Source organism: Heterodontus francisci, chromosome 13, assembly GCF_036365525.1.
Source record: "Heterodontus francisci isolate sHetFra1 chromosome 13, sHetFra1.hap1, whole genome shotgun sequence".
NCBI lineage: Eukaryota > Metazoa > Chordata > Chondrichthyes > Heterodontiformes > Heterodontidae > Heterodontus > Heterodontus francisci.
In genome coordinates, this window is record NC_090383.1 from 108,025,846 (window position 1) to 108,047,087 (window position 21,242).

At 45.7% G+C, this 21,242-nt stretch overlaps 1 protein-coding gene across 1 annotated transcript in view; it reads right to left on the bottom strand.

Annotated features, from left to right (window-relative positions):
- Nucleotides 1-10,123: 10,123 nt before the first annotated feature.
- The window catches only part of sult6b1 (sulfotransferase family, cytosolic, 6b, member 1), a 28,958-nt gene continuing 17,839 nt past the window's right edge, over nt 10,124-21,242 (bottom strand). The window contains exons 5-7 of the mRNA XM_068045365.1: nt 20,795-20,889; nt 14,112-14,268; nt 10,124-11,262 (exon numbers count right to left, since the gene is read on the bottom strand). Of these exons, the coding sequence (XP_067901466.1) occupies nt 11,132-11,262; nt 14,112-14,268; nt 20,795-20,889 (383 nt within the window). The 3' untranslated portion in view covers nt 10,124-11,131. The remainder of the gene's footprint in view (nt 11,263-14,111; nt 14,269-20,794; nt 20,890-21,242) is intronic.

Consider the following 21,242-nt stretch of genomic DNA (forward strand, 5'->3'; position numbering starts at 1 on the left):
GAGCTGCCTTCTTGAACTTTTGCAGTCCAGCTAGTTGAATAGTCAGCCATCATCCACTGTCTAGACTCACACAGGAAGAATGACCACGTGGACAACCAAAGAACTGTACCTCATGGATAGTGCCAACATGCCAACTCCATGCCAACATTCAGCAAGACCTGGACAACATCCAGGATTAGGCTGGTAAGTGGCAAGTAACATTCATGCCAGGCAATGACCAGCTCTGACATGAGAGAGCAGAGACAAATAAAAAAGTAAAAGATGATCCAGATGACTGGCTTTGTATCGTTAAACTGAAAATTAGGTGAGAAAAAAAAACTAACCCGTATGCTGGTCTTAGCCTTTCCGTTTAATTGACCATGCAGGGGTGGTGCCAGAGGACTGGAGAATTGCAAATGTTACACCCTTGTTCAAAAAAGGATGTAAGGATAAACACAGCAACTACAGGCCAGTCAGCTTAACCTTGGTGGTGGAAAAGCTTTTCGAAACGATAATCCGGGATAAAATTTAGTCACTCGGATTAATTAAGGAAAGCCAGCATAAGTTTGTTAAGGGCAAATTGTGTTTAACTAATTTGATTAAGTTTTTTTGATGAGGTTACAGAGATGGTGATGTGGGTAACGGTGATGGGGATAATGTGGTTGCTGTGGTGTACATGAGCTTCCAAAAGTCGTTTGATATAAAGTGCCACATAACAGGCTTGTCAGCAAAATTGAAAAACATGGAATAAAAGGGACAGTGGCAGCATAGATACGAAGTTAGCTGAGTGACAGGAAGCAGAGAGTAGTGGTGAACAGGTATTTTTTGGACTAGAGGAAGGTATATAGTGCGGTTCCCTGGGGTTGGTATCAGAACCGCTGCTTTTCTTGATCTGTATTAATGACCTTGACTTGGGTGTACAGGGCACAATTTCAACATTTGTGGATGGCACAAAATGTTGAAATATTGTGAACTGTGATGAGGATAGTGATAGACTTCAAGAGGACATAGACAGACTGGTGGAATGGGGGAACATGTGGCAGGTGAAATTTAATGTAGAAAAGTGTGAAGTAACACATTTTGGTTGGAAGAACAAGATAATATAAAATAAAGGATGCAATTCTAAAAGGGAGCAGGAGCAGCGTGACCTGTGGGTATATGTACAAAAATCACTGAAGGTGGCAGGGCAGATTGGCAAAGTTAATAATATGGGATCCTGGGCTTTATTGATTGAGGCATAGAGCACAAAAGCAAGGAAATTATGGTGAACCTTTCTTTATAAAACACTGGTTCAGTCTCAACTGGAGTATTGAGTTCAATTCTGGGCACCACACTTTAGGAAGGATTTAAAGGTCTATGAGAGGGGGCAGAAAAGATTTACGAGAATGGTTCCAGGGATGAGGGACTTCAGTGGATAGAGTGAAGAAACTGGGGCTGTTTTCCTTAGAGAAGTTTGAAAGGAGATTTGATGGACGTGGTCAAAATCATGAGGGGTCAGGACAAAATAGATAGGGAGAAACTGCTCCCATTGGGAGAAGGGTCGAGAACCAGAGGACACTGATTTAAGGTGAATGGCAAAAGAACCAGAGGCAACATGAGGAAAAACTTTTTTATGCAGTGAGTGGTTAGGATCTGGAATGCACTGCCTGAGAGTGTGGTGGAGGCAGGTTCAATCTTGACTTTCAAACGGGAATTGGATAATTATCAGAAGAGAAAGGAACGGCAGGGCTACAGGGAAAAGGCAGGGGAGTGGAACTAGTTGAGTTGTTCTTGCAGTGAGCTGGCAAGGACACGACAGGCTGAAAGGCCTACTTCTGTGCTGTAACCATTCCATGATTCTATGACCCAGTTCAGACCCAGAAGGCTTAGGGAGTTCATGGTGGATGTCCTCTGGCAACCCAATGGAGCATTAAGAATGCAGACAATGCCTTCTGAATACCTGAGTCAGGGCTAAGGATACAGATGTTACACTGGATGATCACTCAATACTAGAGTTAGGGGTACAAATGTCATGGTGGATCACTATCAGCAGCCAGGTTATGCAACATTTCCAAATACTGGATGATAAATAATGCAAATCCATTATTGGAATAATCAAAGCAACAAAACCATTGATTCAGCAACAACTGCAAAGCTCTTACATTACAGAGTGTGTACTTATGTGGTCCTACTTGTTCTTGGATGACTGTGCGAGTTGTGTAAAAAAGGTCATGAGTCATTATTTTGTAGCTTATTCTTGATCCGTTGAAAAATAAGTCTTCCAGTTAGTTAACCTAGCCAAGGGTTGAGTCATGTAGTAACCATGTGAATTTTGCTGTCAAGGGGAGCTTCAGGTTATCGGCATTGTACATGACCTGCACATTGAGGGAGCGGAAGCCTTTACTGCTGAGTTACACCATCAGATTGCTTTCATTACCTCCAGGCTCAACTATTCCAATGCTCTCCTGACTGGCTGTTCATCGACCAACCTCCATAAACTTCAGAGCTCCTCCAAAACTCTGCTGCCTTGTATTCTAACTCTCACCAAGTCCCATTCACTCATTACCCCTATGCTCACTGACCTACTCTTTCTGTTCCAACAGCACGATTTTAAAAATCTCATGCTGGTGTTCAAATCCCTGCATGACATACCCCTCCCTATCTCTGTAACCTCCTCCAGCCCTACACCCCTTCCTATCTCTGTAACCTCCACCAGCCCTACACCCCTCCCTATCTCTGTAACCTCCTCCAGCCCTACACCCCTCCCTATCTCTGTAACCTCCTCCAGCCCTACACCCCTCCCTATCTCTGTAACCTCCACCAGCCCTACACCCCTCCCTATCTCTGTAACCTCCTCCAGCCCCACACCCCTCCCTATCTCTGTAACCTCCTCCAGCCCTACACTCCTCCCTATCTCTGTAACCTCCTCCAGCCCTACACCCCTCCCTATCTCTGTAACCTCCTCCAGCCCTACACCCCTTCCTATCTCTGTAACCTCCTCCAGCCCTACACCCCTCCCTATCTCTGTAACCTCCTCCAGCCCTACACCCCTCCCTATCTCTGTAACCTCCTCCAGCCCTACACCCCTCCCTATCTCTGTAACCTCCTCCAGCCCTACACCCCTCCCTATCTCTGTAACCTCCTCCAGCCCTACACCCCTTCCTATCTCTGTAACCTCCTCCAGCCCTACACCCCTCCCTATCTCTGTAACCTCCTCCAGCCCTACACCCCTTCCTATCTCTGTAACCTCCTCCAGCCCTACACCCCTCCCTATCTCTGTAACCTCCACCAGCCCTACACCCCTCCCGATCTCTGTAACCTCCACCAGCCCTACACCCCTCCCTATCTCTGTAACCTCCTCCAGCCCTACACCCCTCCCTATCTCTGTAACCTCCTCCAGCCCTACACCCCTCCCTATCTCTGTAACCTCCTCCAGCCCTACACCCCTCCCTATCTCTGTAACCTCCTCCAGCCCTACACCCCTCCCTATCTCTGTAACCTCCTCCAGCCCTACACCCCTCCCTATCTCTGTAACCTCCACCAGCCCTACACCCCTCCCTATCTCTGTAACCTCCACCAGCCCTACACCCCTCCCTATCTCTGTAACCTCCACCAGCTCTATACCCCTCCCTATCTCTGTAACCTCCTCCAGCCCTACACCCCTCCCTATCTCTGTAACCTCCTCCAGCCCTACACCCCTCCCTATCTCTGTAACCTCCTCCAGCCCTACACCCCTCCCTATCTCTGTAACCTCCTCCAGCCCTACACCCCTCCCTATCTCTGTAACCTCCACCAGCCCTACACCCCTCCCTATCTCTGTAACCTCCTCCAGCCCTACACCCCTCCCTATCTCTGTAACTTCCTCCAGCCCTACACTCCTCCCTCTCTCTGAAACCTCCTCTAGCCCTGCACCCCTCGCTATCTCTGTAACCTCCTCCAGCCCTTCACCTCTCCCTATCTCTGTAACCTCCTCCAGCTCTATAACCTTCCCTAGCTCTATTGCCTCCTCAACCCCAAACCCCTCCCTATCTCTGTAACCTCCTCCAGCTCTATACCCCTCCCTATCTCTGAAACCTCCTCCAGCCCTACAATCCTCCCTATCTCTGTAACCTCGTCCAGCCCTACAATCCTCCCTATCTCTGTAACCTCCTCCAGCCTTACAACCATCCCTATCTCTAACCTCCTCCAGCCGTACAATCCTCCCTATCTCTGTAACCTCCTCCAGCTCTATACCCCTCCCTATCTCTGTAACCTCCTCCAGCCCTACAATCCTCCCTATCTTTGTAACCTCCTACAGCCCTACAACCATCCCTATCTCTGTAACCTCCTCCAGCCCTACACCCCTCCCTATCTCTGTAACCTCCTCCAGCCCTACACCCCTCCCTATCTCTGTAACCTCCTCCAGCCCTACACCCCTCCCTATCTCTGTAACCTCCTCCAGCCCTACACCCCTCCCTATCTCTGTAACCTCCACCAGCCCTACACCCCTCCCTATCTCTGTAACCTCCTCCAGCCCTACACCCCTCCCTATCTCTGTAACCTCCTCCAGCCCTACACCCCTCCCTATCTCTGTAACCTCCTCCAGCCCTACACCCCTCCCTATCTCTGTAACCTCCACCAGCCCTACACCCCTCCCTATCTCTGTAACCTCCACCAGCCCTACACCCCTCCCTATCTCTGTAACCTCCACCAGCTCTATACCCCTCCCTATCTCTGTAACCTCCTCCAGCCCTACACCCCTCCCTATCTCTGTAACCTCCTCCAGCCCTACACCCCTCCCTATCTCTGTAACCTCCACCAGCCCTACACCCCTCCCTATCTCTGTAACCTCCACCAGCTCTATACCCCTCCCTATCTCTGTAACCTCCTCCAGCCCTACACCCCTCCCTATCTCTGTAACCTCCTCCAGCCCTACACCCCTCCCTATCTCTGTAACCTCCTCCAGCCCTACACCCCTCCCTATCTCTGTAACCTCCTCCAGCCCTACACCCCTCCCTATCTCTGTAACCTCCACCAGCCCTACACCCCTCCCTATCTCTGCAACCTCCTCTAGCCCTACACCCCTCCCTATCTCTGTAACTTCCTCCAGCCCTACACTCCTCCCTCTCTCTGAAACCTCCTCTAGCCCTGCACCCCTCGCTATCTCTGTAACCTCCTCCAGCCCTTCACCTCTCCCTATCTCTGTAACCTCCTCCAGCTCTATAACCTTCCCTAGCTCTATTGCCTCCTCAACCCCAAACCCCTCCCTATCTCTGTAACCTCCTCCAGCTCTATACCCCTCCCTATCTCTGAAACCTCCTCCAGCCCTACAATCCTCCCTATCTCTGTAACCTCGTCCAGCCCTACAATCCTCCCTATCTCTGTAACCTCCTCCAGCCTTACAACCATCCCTATCTCTGTAACCTCCTCCAGCCGTACAATCCTCCCTATCTCTGTAACCTCCTCCAGCTCTATACCCCTCCCTATCTCTGTAACCTCCTCCAGCCCTACAATCCTCCCTATCTTTGTAACCTCCTACAGCCCTACAACCATCCCTATCTCTGTAACCTCCTCCAGCCCTACACCCCTCCCTATCTCTGTAACCTCCTCCAGCTCTACACCCCTCCCTATCTCTGTAACCTCCTCCAGCCCTACACCCCTCCCTATCTCTGTAACCTCCTCCAGCCCTACACCCCTCCCTATCTCTGTAACCTCCTCCAGCCCTACAATCCTCCCTATCTCTGTAACCTCCTCCAGCCTTACAACCATCCCTATCTCTGTAACCTCCTCCAGCCCTACAATCCTCCCTATCTGTAACCTCCTCCAGCCTTACAACCATCCCTATCTCTGTAACCTCCTCCAGCCATACAATCCTCCCTATCTCTGTAACCTCCTCCAGCCCTACAATCCTCCCTATCTCTGTAACCTCCTCCAGCTCTATACCCCTCCCTATCTCTGTAACCTCCTCCAGCTCTATAACCTTCCATAGCTCTATAGCCTCCTCCAGACCTACACCCCTCCCTATCTCTGTAACCTCCTACAGCCCTACAATCCTCCCTTTCTCTGTAACCTCCTACAGCCCTACAATCCTCCCTATCTCTGTAACCTCCTACAGCCCGAAAATCCTCCCTATCTCTGTAACCTCCTCCAGCCCTACAATCCTCCCTATCTCTGTAACCTCCTAAAGCCCTGCAATCCTCCCTATCTCTGTAACCTCCTCCAGCCCTACACCCCTCCCTATCTCTGTAACCTCCTACAGCCCTGCAATCCTCCCTATCTCTGTAACCTCCTACAGCCCTACAATCCTCCCTTTCTCTGTAACCTCCTACAGCCCTACAATCCTCCCTATCTCTGTAACCTCCTCCAGCCCGAAAATCCTCCCTATCTCTGTAATCTCCTCCAGCCGTACAATCCTCCCTATCTCTGTAACCTCCTCCAGCTCTATACCCCTCCCTATCTCTGTAACCTCCTCCAGCCCGACAATCCTCCCTATCTCTGTAACCTCCTCCAGCCCGACAATCCTCCCTATCTCTGTAACCTCCTCCAGCTCTATACCCCTCCCTATCTCTGTAACCTCCTCCAGCTCTATACCCCTCCCTATCTCTGTAACCTCCTCCAGCCCTACAATCCTCCCTATCTATGTAACCTCCTCCAGCCCTACAATCATCCCTATCTCTGTAACCTCCTCCAGCCTTACAAACATCCCTATCTCTGTAACCTCCTCCAGCCGTACAATCCTCCCTATCTCTGTAACCTCCTCCAGCTCTATACCCCTCCCTATCTCTGTAACCTCCTCCAGCCCGACAATCCTCCCTATCTCTGTAGCCGCCTCCAGCCCTACAATCCTCCCTATCTCTGTAACCTCCTCCAGCTCTATACCCCTCCCTATCTCTGTAACCTCCTCCAGCTCTATACCCCTCCCTATCTCTGTAACCTCCTCCAGCTCTATACCCCTCCCTATCTCTGTAACCTCCTCCAGCTCTACACCCCTCCCTATCTTTGTAACCTCTTCCAGCCCTACACCCCTCCCTATCTCTGTAACCTCCTCCAGCTCTATACCCCTCCCTATCTCTGAAACCTCCTCCAGCCCTACAATCCTCCCTATCTCTGTAACCTCCTCCAGCCCTACAATCCTCCCTATCTCTGTAACCTCCTCCAGCCTTACAACCATCCCTATCTCTGTAACCTCCTCCAGCTCTATACCCCTCCCTATCTCTGAAACCTCCTCCAGCCCTCCAATCCTCCCTATCTCTGTATCCTCCTCCAGCCTTACAACCATCCCTATCTCTGTAACCTCCTCCAGCCCTACATTCCTCCCTTTCTCTGTAACCTCCTACAGCCCTACAATCCTCCCTATCTCTGTAACCTCCTCCAGCCTTACAACCATCCCTATCTCTGTAACCTCCTCCAGCCCTACAATCCTCCCTTTCTCTGTAACCTCCTCCAGCCCTCCAATCCTCCCTATCTCTGTAACCTCCTCCAGCCCTCCAATCCTCCCTATCTCTGTAACCTCCTCCAGCATAACAACCATCCCTATCTCTATAACCTCCTCCAGCCCTACACCCCTCCCTATCTCTGTAACCTCCTACAGCCCTGCAATCCTCCCTATCTTTGTAACCTCCTCCAGCCCTACAACCGTCCCTATCTCTGTAACCTCCTCCAGCCCGACAACCCTCCAGGACCTCTGCACTTCCCCAATTCTGTTCTCTTTTGCATCACCCACTAGCCATCTGGCTCATAAGCTCTGGAATGCCCTCCCTAAAACTCTTCACCCCTCACTCCTCCATCAAGAGGCTCCTGAAAACCTACTATTTAAACTAAGCTTTGGCCACCTGTCCAAATGGCACCTTCTTTGACTTGCTATCAAATCTCTATCTGATTAGGTTCTTGTGAAATGTCTTGCGAGGTTTTACTATGTTAAAGACACTATGTAAATGCAAGTTGTAACATTTTTATTACCTCTGGAGTTGACTATTCCAATGCACCCCTGGTCGGATCCTCATCTTCCACCCTCCATAAACTCATTCAGAACTCTGCTGCAGGTATCCTAACTCACACAGGTTGTGTTCACCCATGTACTGTGCCGGTCTATCTTTGCACAGGTAAGTGCTTAGAGAGTCACCATGGAAGCCTATCAATAGGATTGTTGTTTTCAAGCAATGCTACAGTAGTCTCACTCAGTATCCTGAAAAAAGCCCCAGATTGACAAAAGTTAACGAAAGCTAATGATAGGTGAACTGATTCACAATTGCTTGTAAGGCAGTGGGAATCATTGAGTTACTCTGGAAATCTGCCACCGGAATATCTGAATGATTGTGAGGATTTTAACGCCAAGAAACAGGTGGGTTTGGGTCTGGTCAGAGGTAAATGTTGGGGTCATTTATCTGCCGGGTCAGCACCAGCCTGTGTACACTACTCCTCAGATAACAGCAGATAATTCAACCTTGAACCATGACCTAAATAAGGTATGTACTACTCCGCCTGAACTGAGTCATAAGGTGCCCATATCAAAATGTTCCCTTCCATTACATTCCTTTAAATGGTTGACACACGGCACATCCATTCACAATAATTCCACATTAAACATCAGCATTTCTTCCCTACAAGCAAGATGCACATTTCCACAGATTGGAATTTACTCAGGTCACTTTCAAAGCTGCAGGAAAATACTGCCAAGATGTGTAACACATTTATTTTTAATGCCTTAATTTCTTGGAAATCTCCGAACATTGCCCACAAAGCTTTACTTTAGGAAGGCCATTTGCAGAAACGTGCTTCACAGCTCATTAACTTCATTCACACACAATGTGTTGCAATGCCTGTCGTCTCTCCTCTCTATTAGGCTCTTATCACCATCCAATGGTTAGAGTCGGAACCCCAACATTAACTCTTCTCCAAACGGAGTTGGACTAGCTGCTCAATGTCACTATTTTCTGCTGATGGTTTTGAAGTCTACACAACTGTATCTATGCAGCTGACTTGTTACTCAAACATATTAAAGAAACACAGCACCAAGTTGGCCATCAGCTACTTCTGTTGACAGGTGGCTCAGTTCCAAATTGCAAATGTCCAGGTATTGCAATTGTTATGAGAGTGCTTCTATTTCTTTAAAAAAAAAATTTAAGGACTCATATTTAAATTGTGGAAATGGATTCATTTGGAAGTTTGAAGAAATGCTGGACTTTGTTTTTTTCACTGAGGTCATTGAAAGGACACTTGACTGTGAAAACAATTACTGGAAGAATCAAGAAATGCTAAAAACAACCTTTACTGGAGATCACCTGCCTTCAGATAAATAAACAACAGGAACCTTGGACTAAGGGGAGATGTTTGCGGAGATGCCACATGTCAAGGTTTATGGAAGTCAGGAGGTTGACTTTCTATTTGGGGTTTGGATGTTACATTCAGTTCAGTTGGGGTGTGAACTGTTTTGAAGACAGTTGAAGATCAGCCCGGAAAAAAGACCCAACTCATCTCTTTCCTCCTGTCGCTGAAAAACCCTACATATTCAGTGTGAAAATCGAAACCCTTGATGCCACATTTCTCCTGAGAAGCTGGATAAAGCCTGCCAAATTAATTTTCGACACCACATGAAAAGAACCACTCTAGAAAAGATCCCAGTGACCTGTCTATGTGTACTCGGATACCAGACCAAAAGGGACAACCGACATCTTTCCGTATCTTTTTTTTTCTTTTCACGAATTAGCAAGTATTTGGCCAAAGTATTCTTTTTTTGTCTTTTTTTTCCTAACAGAGCTCTGCAGAGAGAATTCTTTTCAGTGTGTGTATCTGAGTTTGTGTGTGGGGGATTCAATGTGTGTTAATGCTTTGCTTTGTTACTGGATAATTCTTGTTTTTATAATAAACTGATAGTTTTGATGTTTATTAAAGAAACCTGGTTGGTATATTTTATTCTGGGATAAAGAATAGAGAATATGATTGACCATATCAGTAACGAGGTAAACATTTTAAAATATATGTTGTGACCTTTGGAAAAATGGGACTAGAAAAGACAGTGCACTCCTCCAACCTCGGTCCTAATACAATCTCGTACTTATTTTCCAACAATGACTGAATAATTACCGTATTTAAACCGTGCTTTATCACACTGCAACATCTCATGGCAAGTCACACAACAAAATTACAACAGTACACATAAACTCTGTAGATCAAAGACACAACAAAATCCTACGTAACTCATTTTATTTTTTGGATGCTAGTCTTTTCATAGTTTAAAAAATTTTCCAAACAAAAAATATGATTGAAGAATGAAAACTGATACAAATTAACAGCAACAATCTGGAGATTAAGAAGTGAAATTTCTCATGAAGGGTAAAATTACCCATTTTTCTCTGCAATTTATGACCTGCTAGCAAAATAGTACTCAGAAATTGCAAATTTCAAAGTCACACGCTTTCACAATATTGTCAGTAGGTCTTCATATCAGGAGAATAAAAGGAAATTACACAAGGCAGTCACAAACAGTAAAATGTGTGTCTTCATTTTTAATATATTTTTTCAGCAAAGATATGTGTATTCCCAGTATCTTCTGATTTTTAAAAAGAATTGAAAATGTGATCTTTTCATTAAAAAAAGAATTTCATCCCCTTCTCTAGCCCTGCTGTTCCAACAAGGCAACCATGGCAGAGTGAGCAATCAGTGTGATCTCCATCCTGTGTTTGAGGTAATGACAACTGCTGTGCCTGCCTGTCTGCAAAAGACAACAAACCTTACTGCAATGACCTATAATCGTCCTTGTCCGGGGCATGTCACGTTGCTGTCCTCACAATGCAGTGTCTGCGAGGCTGTGATACTGCAGTATTCTTCAGGCAGGCTTTGAGGAATTGCAAGAGATTTCAGACTGAATTTGTTTCTGCCGAGGTGGAACAGAAAATTTTAGTAAATTGCTGCAGTCACCATTGAGAGGAGGAAGGAGGGTGTAAGGGTCAAAGAAGCTGAGAGTTTGACGTGCTTAACGTTATAGTCATGGAATCAAAAAGTCACAAGAGGTTTGGCTCTGAACCTGTAATATTAAGCTGTCATTTCCTGGTGGACTGTTTATTTTTGCATTTTCTGCTTTTAAATGGAGGGGCTTGGAAGTTTGCCAGTGATCTTTGAACTCATAGTTCTAATCACTTGTCTTTTTAAAATCAAGATTTATTCCTCGTTCATCATAATATTCACAGCATGTTGATTACGCCTTGCAGTATAGGTCATACTTCAGTTTTTCTCCTAGTTTTGTGCCCGCTAGACATGCCTCAAACTTTGCATCCATCTCTTTACTCTGTTCTTCAGTGAACAGGTTTTTCCAGTCTCCAACCACACCTATATAAAAAAATGCAAAGTCAGTAAAACGGATCTATTTTGGCCAATTATGTAGAATCCTCTAAGTAATTCCCTCAAAACAAAGCAAAGAAGATATGAGGTGGTCTTGGAGAGGGAGCATGGGGCATCCCACCCATATGCTTGAGGTCTTCCATGGCTGGTGGGCACTGCAGGACACTGGGAATAACTTTATGATTGTTTTGAACTGGATCCGACTATGTTTGGATCATCTGAAAGTCTTTGCCACAGTTATTTTTCCAGGCATATTATTCCAATTTATATCCTCCCCTGCATGAAGAGGTTCCTTCTGAAATATGTTCTAAATGATTTGAACACTTCACTGTGTATTTTCACTCACTTTTCTATCACCTTGAGAAACAGGAGACATGTCACTAATGGCAGTCAATATAGACCAGCCTTGAGTTCAGTATACAGTTCTTCAGGGTGAAATGAGTCTGTGGCCCTATTGCAAAATGGAGGATAGTGAATCAGCAGCCAGAGGAACAGAGTAAGTTCCTGGAGCTGAAAGGCCTGTCATTCAATTAGATCAGGGCTGATCCGTATCTTAACTCCTTAACCCTCAATACCCTTGCCAGCAAAAATCTAGCAATCTCAGTTTTCAGAGTTTCAATCAACCCTCAGCCCTAACAGTTTTTTTGGGGAGTGGGTTCAAGATTTCTACTATCCTTTGTGTGAAGAAGTGCTTCCTGATATCACCTCTAAATGGCCTACCTCTAATTTTAAGGTTATGGCCCCTTGTTCTGGACTGTCCAACCAGAGGAAATAGTTTTTCTTTATCTACCCTGTCAACTCCTTCAAACATCCCGAAACACCTCAGTCAACATCCATTTTACACCCTATCTGATTTGTTTCCCCCATTGATATAAAGGGATATGGGGATAGCGTGGGAAAAAGGCATTGAAGTGGATGATCAGCCATGATCGTATTGAATGGCAGAACAGGCTTGATGGGCTGAATGGCCTACTCCTGTTCCTATGTCCCGGTGAATGGAAAAAGATGAGGATGCATGTAAAATGGGTTGCCAACTCATTATTGTTAATTTTATGTGACCTTCAATGACCAATTTCAGCCCCCATCAGTTTATATTACTGTGAAAGGCATAGAGGGCTGAAAGTGTGAGGAATGATGATGCCAATCTAGTAGACTTGATGCAACTACATTAAATAATCTTGTGCCTCTTTCTCCCCATCTCATCTTCTGTAGTCACCACTAATCCATTGCCTGCAGTTCCCTCTGGATAAATTACAGGAGAAAAGGGGATTAATTGTCCATCTGCGCTGATGGTTGTTCTCAGCCAGAGCAGGCTAGGGAATGCTACACAATGAGAATGGAATCAGGCTCAGCTTGAAAGTTGTAATGTCCTTGATGGTTTGGCCAACACTTGCTGTCAAGGATCACATGCAGATCATGCAATAAAATGGCTCGTGTTTGGGGAAGCGGGGGAGGGGCATTTTACAAATTTGCTGGTGCGAAAACGTGGCTAGGTAGGTATGCCAACATGTGGCTGATGTTGATATGTTGCCATTTTTATTGCTCATCACTAAAATGGCAGTGGGCAATTGCAGAGGGAGAATATAGCAGATTTTGCCAACTTTCCACCTTTCTATCTGCACAGGAAATCTCATGTTCTTCCATGCACTCTGTAATGTTAGCACATCAAAGCGCTGACCATATCAACTCATAAATAGTGCCATGTGTAATTCCAGCACAAGGTTCCTAATGCTCCACTCACCCAGGATAATCAAGTGTCCTCAACATTTGGGTGGCACACTTTACTGCTTGTATTTATAAATGCTTACAGGAGAAGACTGCATGTAACCAAGGATATCATGCAGCCAGGATTCAGTGTAATCAACCTGCAAACAGCAGTTTATGCCTGTAGAGGTAAATGATACAGAGTGGACAAGGTTGAGGTCACAGGCTTCCTCCAAGCCCATGGCGGGTATCATTTTTTGCATGTCATGCTTTCTCTCATTCATTCACTTATTCCATAACATGGGCATGCATTGCAGCTGAATGCCAAACATACTGCAAAGTCAAGCAGTGCAGAGCTCTGATACAGAATAAGCTCACTGTTCATGTTGTGACATATCTCCTTTCCCTCTACATCTAGTGAACATCATCGCCAGTAAAAAGTATCATCAAATCAAGTGATGAAAAAAGCTTTGACAAACACATGTGGTGAAACAATCCATGTCAAAAAAAAAAGTCAAGACACGGCACAAGATTTGCTTAGAACTTTATAAATGGCTGGTTAGGCCTCAGTTGGAGTATGGTGAACAATTCTGGCCACCCTACTTCAGGAAAGATGTAAAGGCCTTAGGAAGGACACAGAGGAGGTTTACCAGGATGTTACCAGAAATGAGAGGCTTCAGTTATGAGAAAAGATTGGAAAAGTTAGAATGGTTGGAACAAAGGAGGTGACCGAATGGAGGTTTGATAGGGTAGATAGAGAAAAAATATTCCCTCTGGTGAGTGGGATCAATAACTAGAGGTCATAGATTCAAAACCATTGGGGAAAAAATCTAGAGAGAGGAGATAAAGAGAATTTTTTTCACTCGGTTGTTGGGATCTGGAACGCTCTACCTGAAAAAGCGGTAGAAGCCGGTGCCATAATTAATTTTCTCGAGTATTGGACAGGTACTTCAGGATGAGGAACTTACAGGGTGATGGACAAAAAGCTGGGATATGGGACAAAGCATGACTGCTCTTTCAAAGAGCCAGCACAGATGCGATGGACTGAATGGCTATGAACAGCAAGAACAAATCCCATTTCCTGCCTCAAAAATGATCATTTCAAACTCTCGCAAGAGTTTATTTTCACTTACCCTTCCGGAAGATGACTTTGCCGAATGAGGAGTGAGTTTCCTGGGAATTGTCACTCATGGCCTGGAAGGTACCTCTGCCAGTAATCTTCTGAATTTGTTCATCACTCAAACATAAGCCAAAGAACTCTGCTATCTTCTGAACCCCCTTTGGCAAGTTCTATTGGGGGGGGAGAAACAAAACCAAAATATCTTAATAAATCTATGAAAAGGAAAGGCAATAGAAGAAAATAGATGGGTAAATTCAGGTCATCCCGTGCTCCCAGCAACCACCGACACTCAAGGGAGGTGCAGATCACACAGTTCGGGCCACGATATGTTAGGTATCTGTCTGACCTATGCTCACTTCAAGGATAGTGCAAAGCTGGGAGAGCAGGAGAGCTAAATTTACACAAGAATTTTAAAGTAATATAGTCCACATCAATCTTCAGTTTATTTCTCTCCTGTCCTTTTAGTCCCTACACCTTACAACATGCCCTCCTAGAAAGAGAAAGAGCATGTGGCAGGTGCACAAATGTCACCAGGGAATAACTAATTATTTCCTACACTGGTCCACTTGATGCTGTCTCTTGACCCACCAGTAATGGAGGAGGACGATTTCCTCCTGTGCACTAGATGGAGCAAAATAAAATGAATTGCTTTGATTTTTCACACAGAATCTTTCCCAAAGGTATAAAGTCACACTCCACCACCCTGACACAGAACAGCATACTAACTTAAAGCAAGCAAAAGAAAGAAAATAGATTACAGTTCAATTGATTAAAGTAGATCCTCAGTGTAGGCACCCTTCCATCTAAGAAAGATGATGGACACGCAGCAAACAATCCATTTAGGTGGGGTGTCTTCTCTTGGTGCACCTATGCTGATGGCTGTGAAGACCAATCCTTGAGAGGCAAGTTCTGACACTTTGTGTGAAGCTGCCAAGTGAATTTGTCCTGCCAGGATATACCCATGATGTGCCTCAGAAACAAAGATGGAAATTATTGAGCTTCTTTTCCTGGTAGCTGTAAGTTGCCCATATTTCACAGCCATAGAGCAAAATGGTGAGAACACAGGCCTTATAAACCATCAGCTCGGTCCTAAGAGCCAGCTTGGTACGATCACTTCTGCATTTCGCAAGTCGGACAAAAGCAGTAGCTGCTTTCCCTGTGCGTGTATCGAGCTCTGCATCAAGGGACAGATTGTCTGTCACCCGGGACCCAGGGGAGCAGAAAGTACATCCTCAAACATTCCAGACATTAAGAAATATTTTAAGTTCAGCAAATGTTGGACACAAAGCTGATTTCACACCATTTATGCTGTAAATGTGTTTCTTCCCCAACATTTTACTGCTTTTCTCCCCTAAAAAAGGTACAGATTCCTGCAGGGGAAACAGTTTCACAGGCGCTGGCAACACTGCCCCCCTCCACTGCCCTGCCCCCACCCCCCAAGTACCTTATCCAAGTGGCCATTCTGAATGCGTGTGCCTGGACAGCTAGAGTCAGGATGGTATTCATCTGATACAGACTTTCCAACAGGAGTTAAACAGGAATGTGAACTATGGCCAGTTTTCTCTTGCTTAATCCAGGGTCGAAAATGGCATTGACATTACCCAGCCCAAGATGAGCACAGACAGCACAAATCAGGAATGGGACCTGGGTACCTTCCTGGTCCCTGCTGCTCAATTTCACTAGTTACTAGCTGTGATATTGCAGCAGTTCCTTCCCCTGGTTTCAAATAAAGAAAAAATTGTGGCAAATGTTGGACAGCTAAACTGACTCAACATCCGTTATGTTATTGCCACACTGTGGAACAGATTTGATGCGAATCACAAACTATACTCTTTTGATGTCACAATAAAAGTTCCAGTCTTTCCCAACTTCCAAATATTATTGCACAGCGCCTGAAGCATGTTTAATAAAGACTGTCTAAAGTGGTCGTGCAATGCTGAGCTTTAAACTAGACAACGGCAGGGAGTGCACAGGCTCTTGATGCTCCAATGTACTGTGCAAATGAGTGGATGAAATGCAAGTTCATGTTTAATCCCTTTCCTTGCCCGCATACAAAAATCTCCATCACCACCACACCATCAGAGGAGAAATCAAGCAGAAACCTAAGACTTTCTCCCAGAAAGGGGATGGGTGGTGCAGTGGAAAAATAAGAGCACATCATTCTGGGGTCACTGTCCAGGACTACAGATCATAATTCAATTCAGCACTGAATGGAGTGCTGAATGGTCAGAGGTACGGTCCTTCGCATGAAACATTAAACTTACTTAGGCCCCACTGCACACAAAGGTGGGCACTAAAGAGCCCATATTAGTATTTGGAGATCAGCAAAGATTTCTGTAGACCACCACTAACAGCCATTGATCTCACTGTTGTTTGGAGGTACACAAAATGGAAGCTGTGCTTATCCACTTTACAGCCACTGCGTTTCAGAGTAATTGATTAGGCATTCATTGGAGAGGTTTGAGAAACATGGTAAAATGTCATAAATGCAAACCCTTCTTTCATTAGTTTATTTATTTATTTTTAATTATCAGCTATGCTTAATACCTTTTTTGCCATCGGTTTTTTAAAAGGATTAAATTAAATGATTGTGCACTGACATTTGCGTTAACTTGCACCCCAATGAAAAAAATGCTTAGAACAGCTGGCAAATTGACCTTGGTCGCCTGTCACACAGATAGCTACAAATCAAACTATTTACGTATTGATAGGGTTGATATTATTTCGCCTTAGGCTCTTGCAGCAAGAAGAGGTTCATAGAGAACCAGGGGTGGGGATGGAAGTGGTTACAAAAGGAAGGAAATCTCCACTGCACCACTAAACAGCAAAGCAATCACTTCGTATTTTGTGCTGAATATTCAGCAAATGCCAACTTCAGTGTACAATTATTTACAGAGTGTTACTTCAGTCCATCTGCATTCTGGGTGACTTAATGGGCACAATCCCAACAGTATTAAATTGGGAACTAAGTGACTTGGAAGCTGGTGAAAATAAACCAAATAGGAAGGAGGGGAAACTTAATTTATAGTGTATTTAGCATCATTAAAAATGGTGGAGATGCTTATGTTAATAGTCAAGTAATCCTATAAACGAGAAATTTGTAAAGAAATATAGAGGTTGAAGGAGAAGTAGCCGTTCAGCACAATCCTTTCACAGATTTTGTACTATTCACTATCACAGGCCAGGATTTTACAGGCCGGTAGTGGCCCTGTTCACCGGCCAGAAAGTTGGTGGCAGCCCCACCTCGGCCAGTTCTGGGAGCGCTGACCAGAGTTTCTGTGCATCAGGCAATTAACTGTCCAGCGTCATGGCTCCCGTCCCTTTAAGGGATGACATCTCGCCTCCAACAGCTGCTGGCCAATCAGAGGGCCAGCAGCTCTTTGGGCCCAGCAGTGCCACTGGGAGCATGGTGGCCATTGCTGGGACTGCAACCAGGCTGGAGCAGCATCATGGATGCCACCCCAGAAGTCAGGTAAGTGGGGTAAGGGTCACCGAGGCCAGTCAGGCAGGCCCCGGCAAGGGGGGTGGTGGTTGGTGAGGATAGAAGCAGGGTGTTTCCACGGAGGGAGGCCCGATCAGGAGGGTCCGCCCACCCAAGCCATAAGGAAGCTGCCCGGATTTACCTGGCAGTCTCACCACATGGTTGAGGGCTCAGCAGTGGTAGAAAGTGGCAAATGGCCCTTAATTGGCCACATAAGGGCCTCAATAGGCCTCTGGGCAGAAAGGCCGCCGCCGGCTTCCCCAGGGAAGAGGATGGGCAGGTCACCCTCTGCCCTCCCACTCGATTTTTCTCTGCCCGTTCCCCAAGGCCCCATAAAATCCCAGCCAATCCTTTTCATCTCGTGAGGAGAGGATGTAGGATTTTTCTATTCCTGAAGGATAACTTTATTTTATTTTACATTGTTTATTCGAACACAAGAAATTTGGTTGTGGTGGGAGAATGAAATCATCAATACTACAAGCTTCTACACTCAAAGTGAGCTGACTGTGATGCACCAGATGAGGACAACTCATTTGTATCAATTTCTGGCACTCCAGCTGTGTTGCACAATGACTTGTGGCGAGTGCCAGGCCTGCACAATGATTCGGAAAGAATGGGAAAGAAGGCCTTGCATTTATATAGCACCTTTCACAACCTCAAGAGCATCACAAAGTGCTCTGCAGTCAATGAAGAAATCTTCGAAGCATAGTCACTGTTGTAATTTGCAAAACACAGCTGTCAATTTGCACACAGCAAGCTCCCACAAACAACAACATGCTACAGATCAAATAAGCTGTTTTAGTGGTATTGGTTGAGGGATAAATATTGGCTTGGACACGAGGGACACCAACAGTGTAGTACCCCCTCAATACTGCATCAATCCTATATTATGTACTTGTGACCTACTGCCTCATGGCATAACCACATAATTCTAGTTAGTTTCCAGCAGTTTCTAGTTGGGGAGGAACACCAGGCTAGAGTGTCAGGTATATCAGGAGGACAGGAGCCATGGATTTAATCCCCCACTTTACAAATGCAGTTACCCACTCTGTTACTGATTGTTGTGCCTCCTTTCCTACAGTCAACTGCAGCTACCTGCCTTTTCTCTACTGAAACATGACTATTTACATCTGGCACCCATTTATTTTGTTTGCTTCATCAGCCTACCCCGATAATATATTGCGCAATATTATTACCCTTTGGGTTCCACCTGACACCCTTCTTAATCCAATCTTCCTAACTTTTTCATCTTGTGCCTTGCTATTTAAACAGCATGAATTATTAGATCAATTTGTCAATTGTTTTTAATCTTGCAAACTTCTATTCACTTGGAGATGACTCTTTTCCAAGAAAAGCAAACCAAAATTCCCTAGTCTTTCTTTATAATTTCAATTCCCGATACGCACGATCAATGGATAATTTTATGCCAGACACCAGGGACTGTACTTTTAGCCCTATGTGGGCCGGACACGGAGGTGGGTGGACGCAGAATTTCACCCTGCCGGCTGGCATGCCAGTTCCCCAGCTCCACCCCACCCCTGGGCCATTTTTCTGGAAGCAGGAAGCAGGGGCAGCAGGGCTATCTACCCACAAGTTATGGGAGGCCAATTCAGCTAGTTCAGGGCCTACTGAGATCTAATGTCGGAGGCTGAATTTTCCAGTCAGCCTCCAGTTCCCCGGAGGAACAATGGAGCTGCCTGGAGGCTGCCTCCCAGTGGCAGACACCACCCTGAACCACCCCCGCTGCTGCCCCCGCAGCTTCAGCTGCAGCAGCCGGCTTCCCTGTGGAGGGGCATCCCCTTCAGAATGGTGGCCTAACTGCTGAGGCCAATTTTTAATTTAAAGTTCAAAAAAAGTTGGAGAGAGGGCATCTCCATCTTGGGCTGTCCTCTCTCTTTCTCACTTACCTGAAAGGGCAGCCTGCTCCTTCCTCTGAGCTGGAGTTCCTCCTACTGGCCCTGCAGCTTCAAGGGCCCTCTTGCCGTCCTTAATTAAATGGTGAGCCCGCTTTCTGGCCATTATTTGGCCAATTTGGGGAAAATCACAACTGTTCCCCAGACAATGTGGGCTTCTGACAGCCACTTGACCATAATGGCAGAGTTCTGAAGCTCACGGGGAACATCCTGCCCCAGCAGTATTGTGACAATGGGCTAAGAATTCCCATACTCTCTACTTGTGTAGTGATGTAACTCCACTGGTGCATATTAATAACTGTAAAATGCTGAATTTTACTAGAAATACTGTAGAGGAAATTCTCATATGCATTTACCAAGTTGCTACACAACAGGCTGAAGGGTTTCCTCCTAATAAGAGGAAAAAGAAGGTTGGTCATTCCGCCAACTGCCTCAAGTACTCTAGTTAGCAATCTTTAGTCCTAGCAGTAATTCTCTACCAGTAAGGGCAAGCAATTGAGAACATGAAGGGGCGCTGTCGCTGAGCACCCGTGCTATTTCATGCGGGGGCTCATTTAAATGGAAGAGGCGGAGCAGCCGCCCCCTTTACATCATCAGGGCAACGGCATCCGGCGCCAATTTTAAGGGGCTTCAAGTCCTTCAATTGAATTTACATTTTTAAAGAGAAATTGATTTCATATTGATTTTAATATATTAAAAAAAGCTGGACTCGCCTCTACCACTCCCCCCTCCCCCAATGACCACACATTTTAATTTTGGGCCTCTCCCACCAGTAAAAAATGTATTCCCAACTCGACCTTTCCCCCCTGAACTTGGTCACCTTTGCCCTTCAACCCCTTCCCACCATCCCCACAGCCAATAAAAAGGCTTTCCATGCTCCTCCCCCCTCCCGCCCTCATAATTTCAGTCCTCCTCCCTCCCCACCAGTGTCTCGCCTCGGAACTCTGTACGGAGTTCCGAAAGCCTGCGAATTGCGGCCGCAGCCTGTAATATAGGAGTGGGACGGCTGCTGGGACCAGGAAGGTTCATCTGCATTTTTAAAAATTAATTTTAATATTCAAATGAAGGCACCACCGGCCGCACCGAGGCCTTGCTGCTGCCGGTAATATGCGGCTGGACTTCTCGGCGTAGGGGGTCGCAAGTATTTTACTGGCCCCCCCGCAACGAACCCCAACGTCGAGGGGCTAGTAAAATTCAGCCCATGGCGTCAATGATTTCATGTCTCAGTAAGTGTCCATTATAATCCTGCGTGCTAACCTGTACAGTATTGGATTTGCACTGATATAAAGAATCGTTACTTACCTCTTTCAGCTCTTCGTATGTGATGATCATCACATTCTCATCATCAATGTGTTTCTCCCAGATGAGTGCATGATCAAAGTAGGAGCCCCAGCCAACTGGTTTAAAAAAATTAGCAAAATTTAGTGTCAAGAGAAAAATATTAATCAATCAAAAGCACACTTTTGATTTTCAGGCCACACTGGATATTTCTCTCATTCTCATTTCTGCAAGCGAGTTCCTCACTGTCCACAAACAGAAGGGTAACCTCACATACACAATACCTGGTGAGGTAGCATCGGCCACTTTGAACACAACACCCTTGTTAATGTAATTTGCTCCTTGCAAATGGTCCCATTGTGTCTTACTGGAGCAGTTAATTTATCAGATGATGTGCCTTAGATTAAAACCTTTGAATCAGATTTATTAAAGTAACAACCAAACAATAGTAAAATGTAAAAGTGTAATTTTG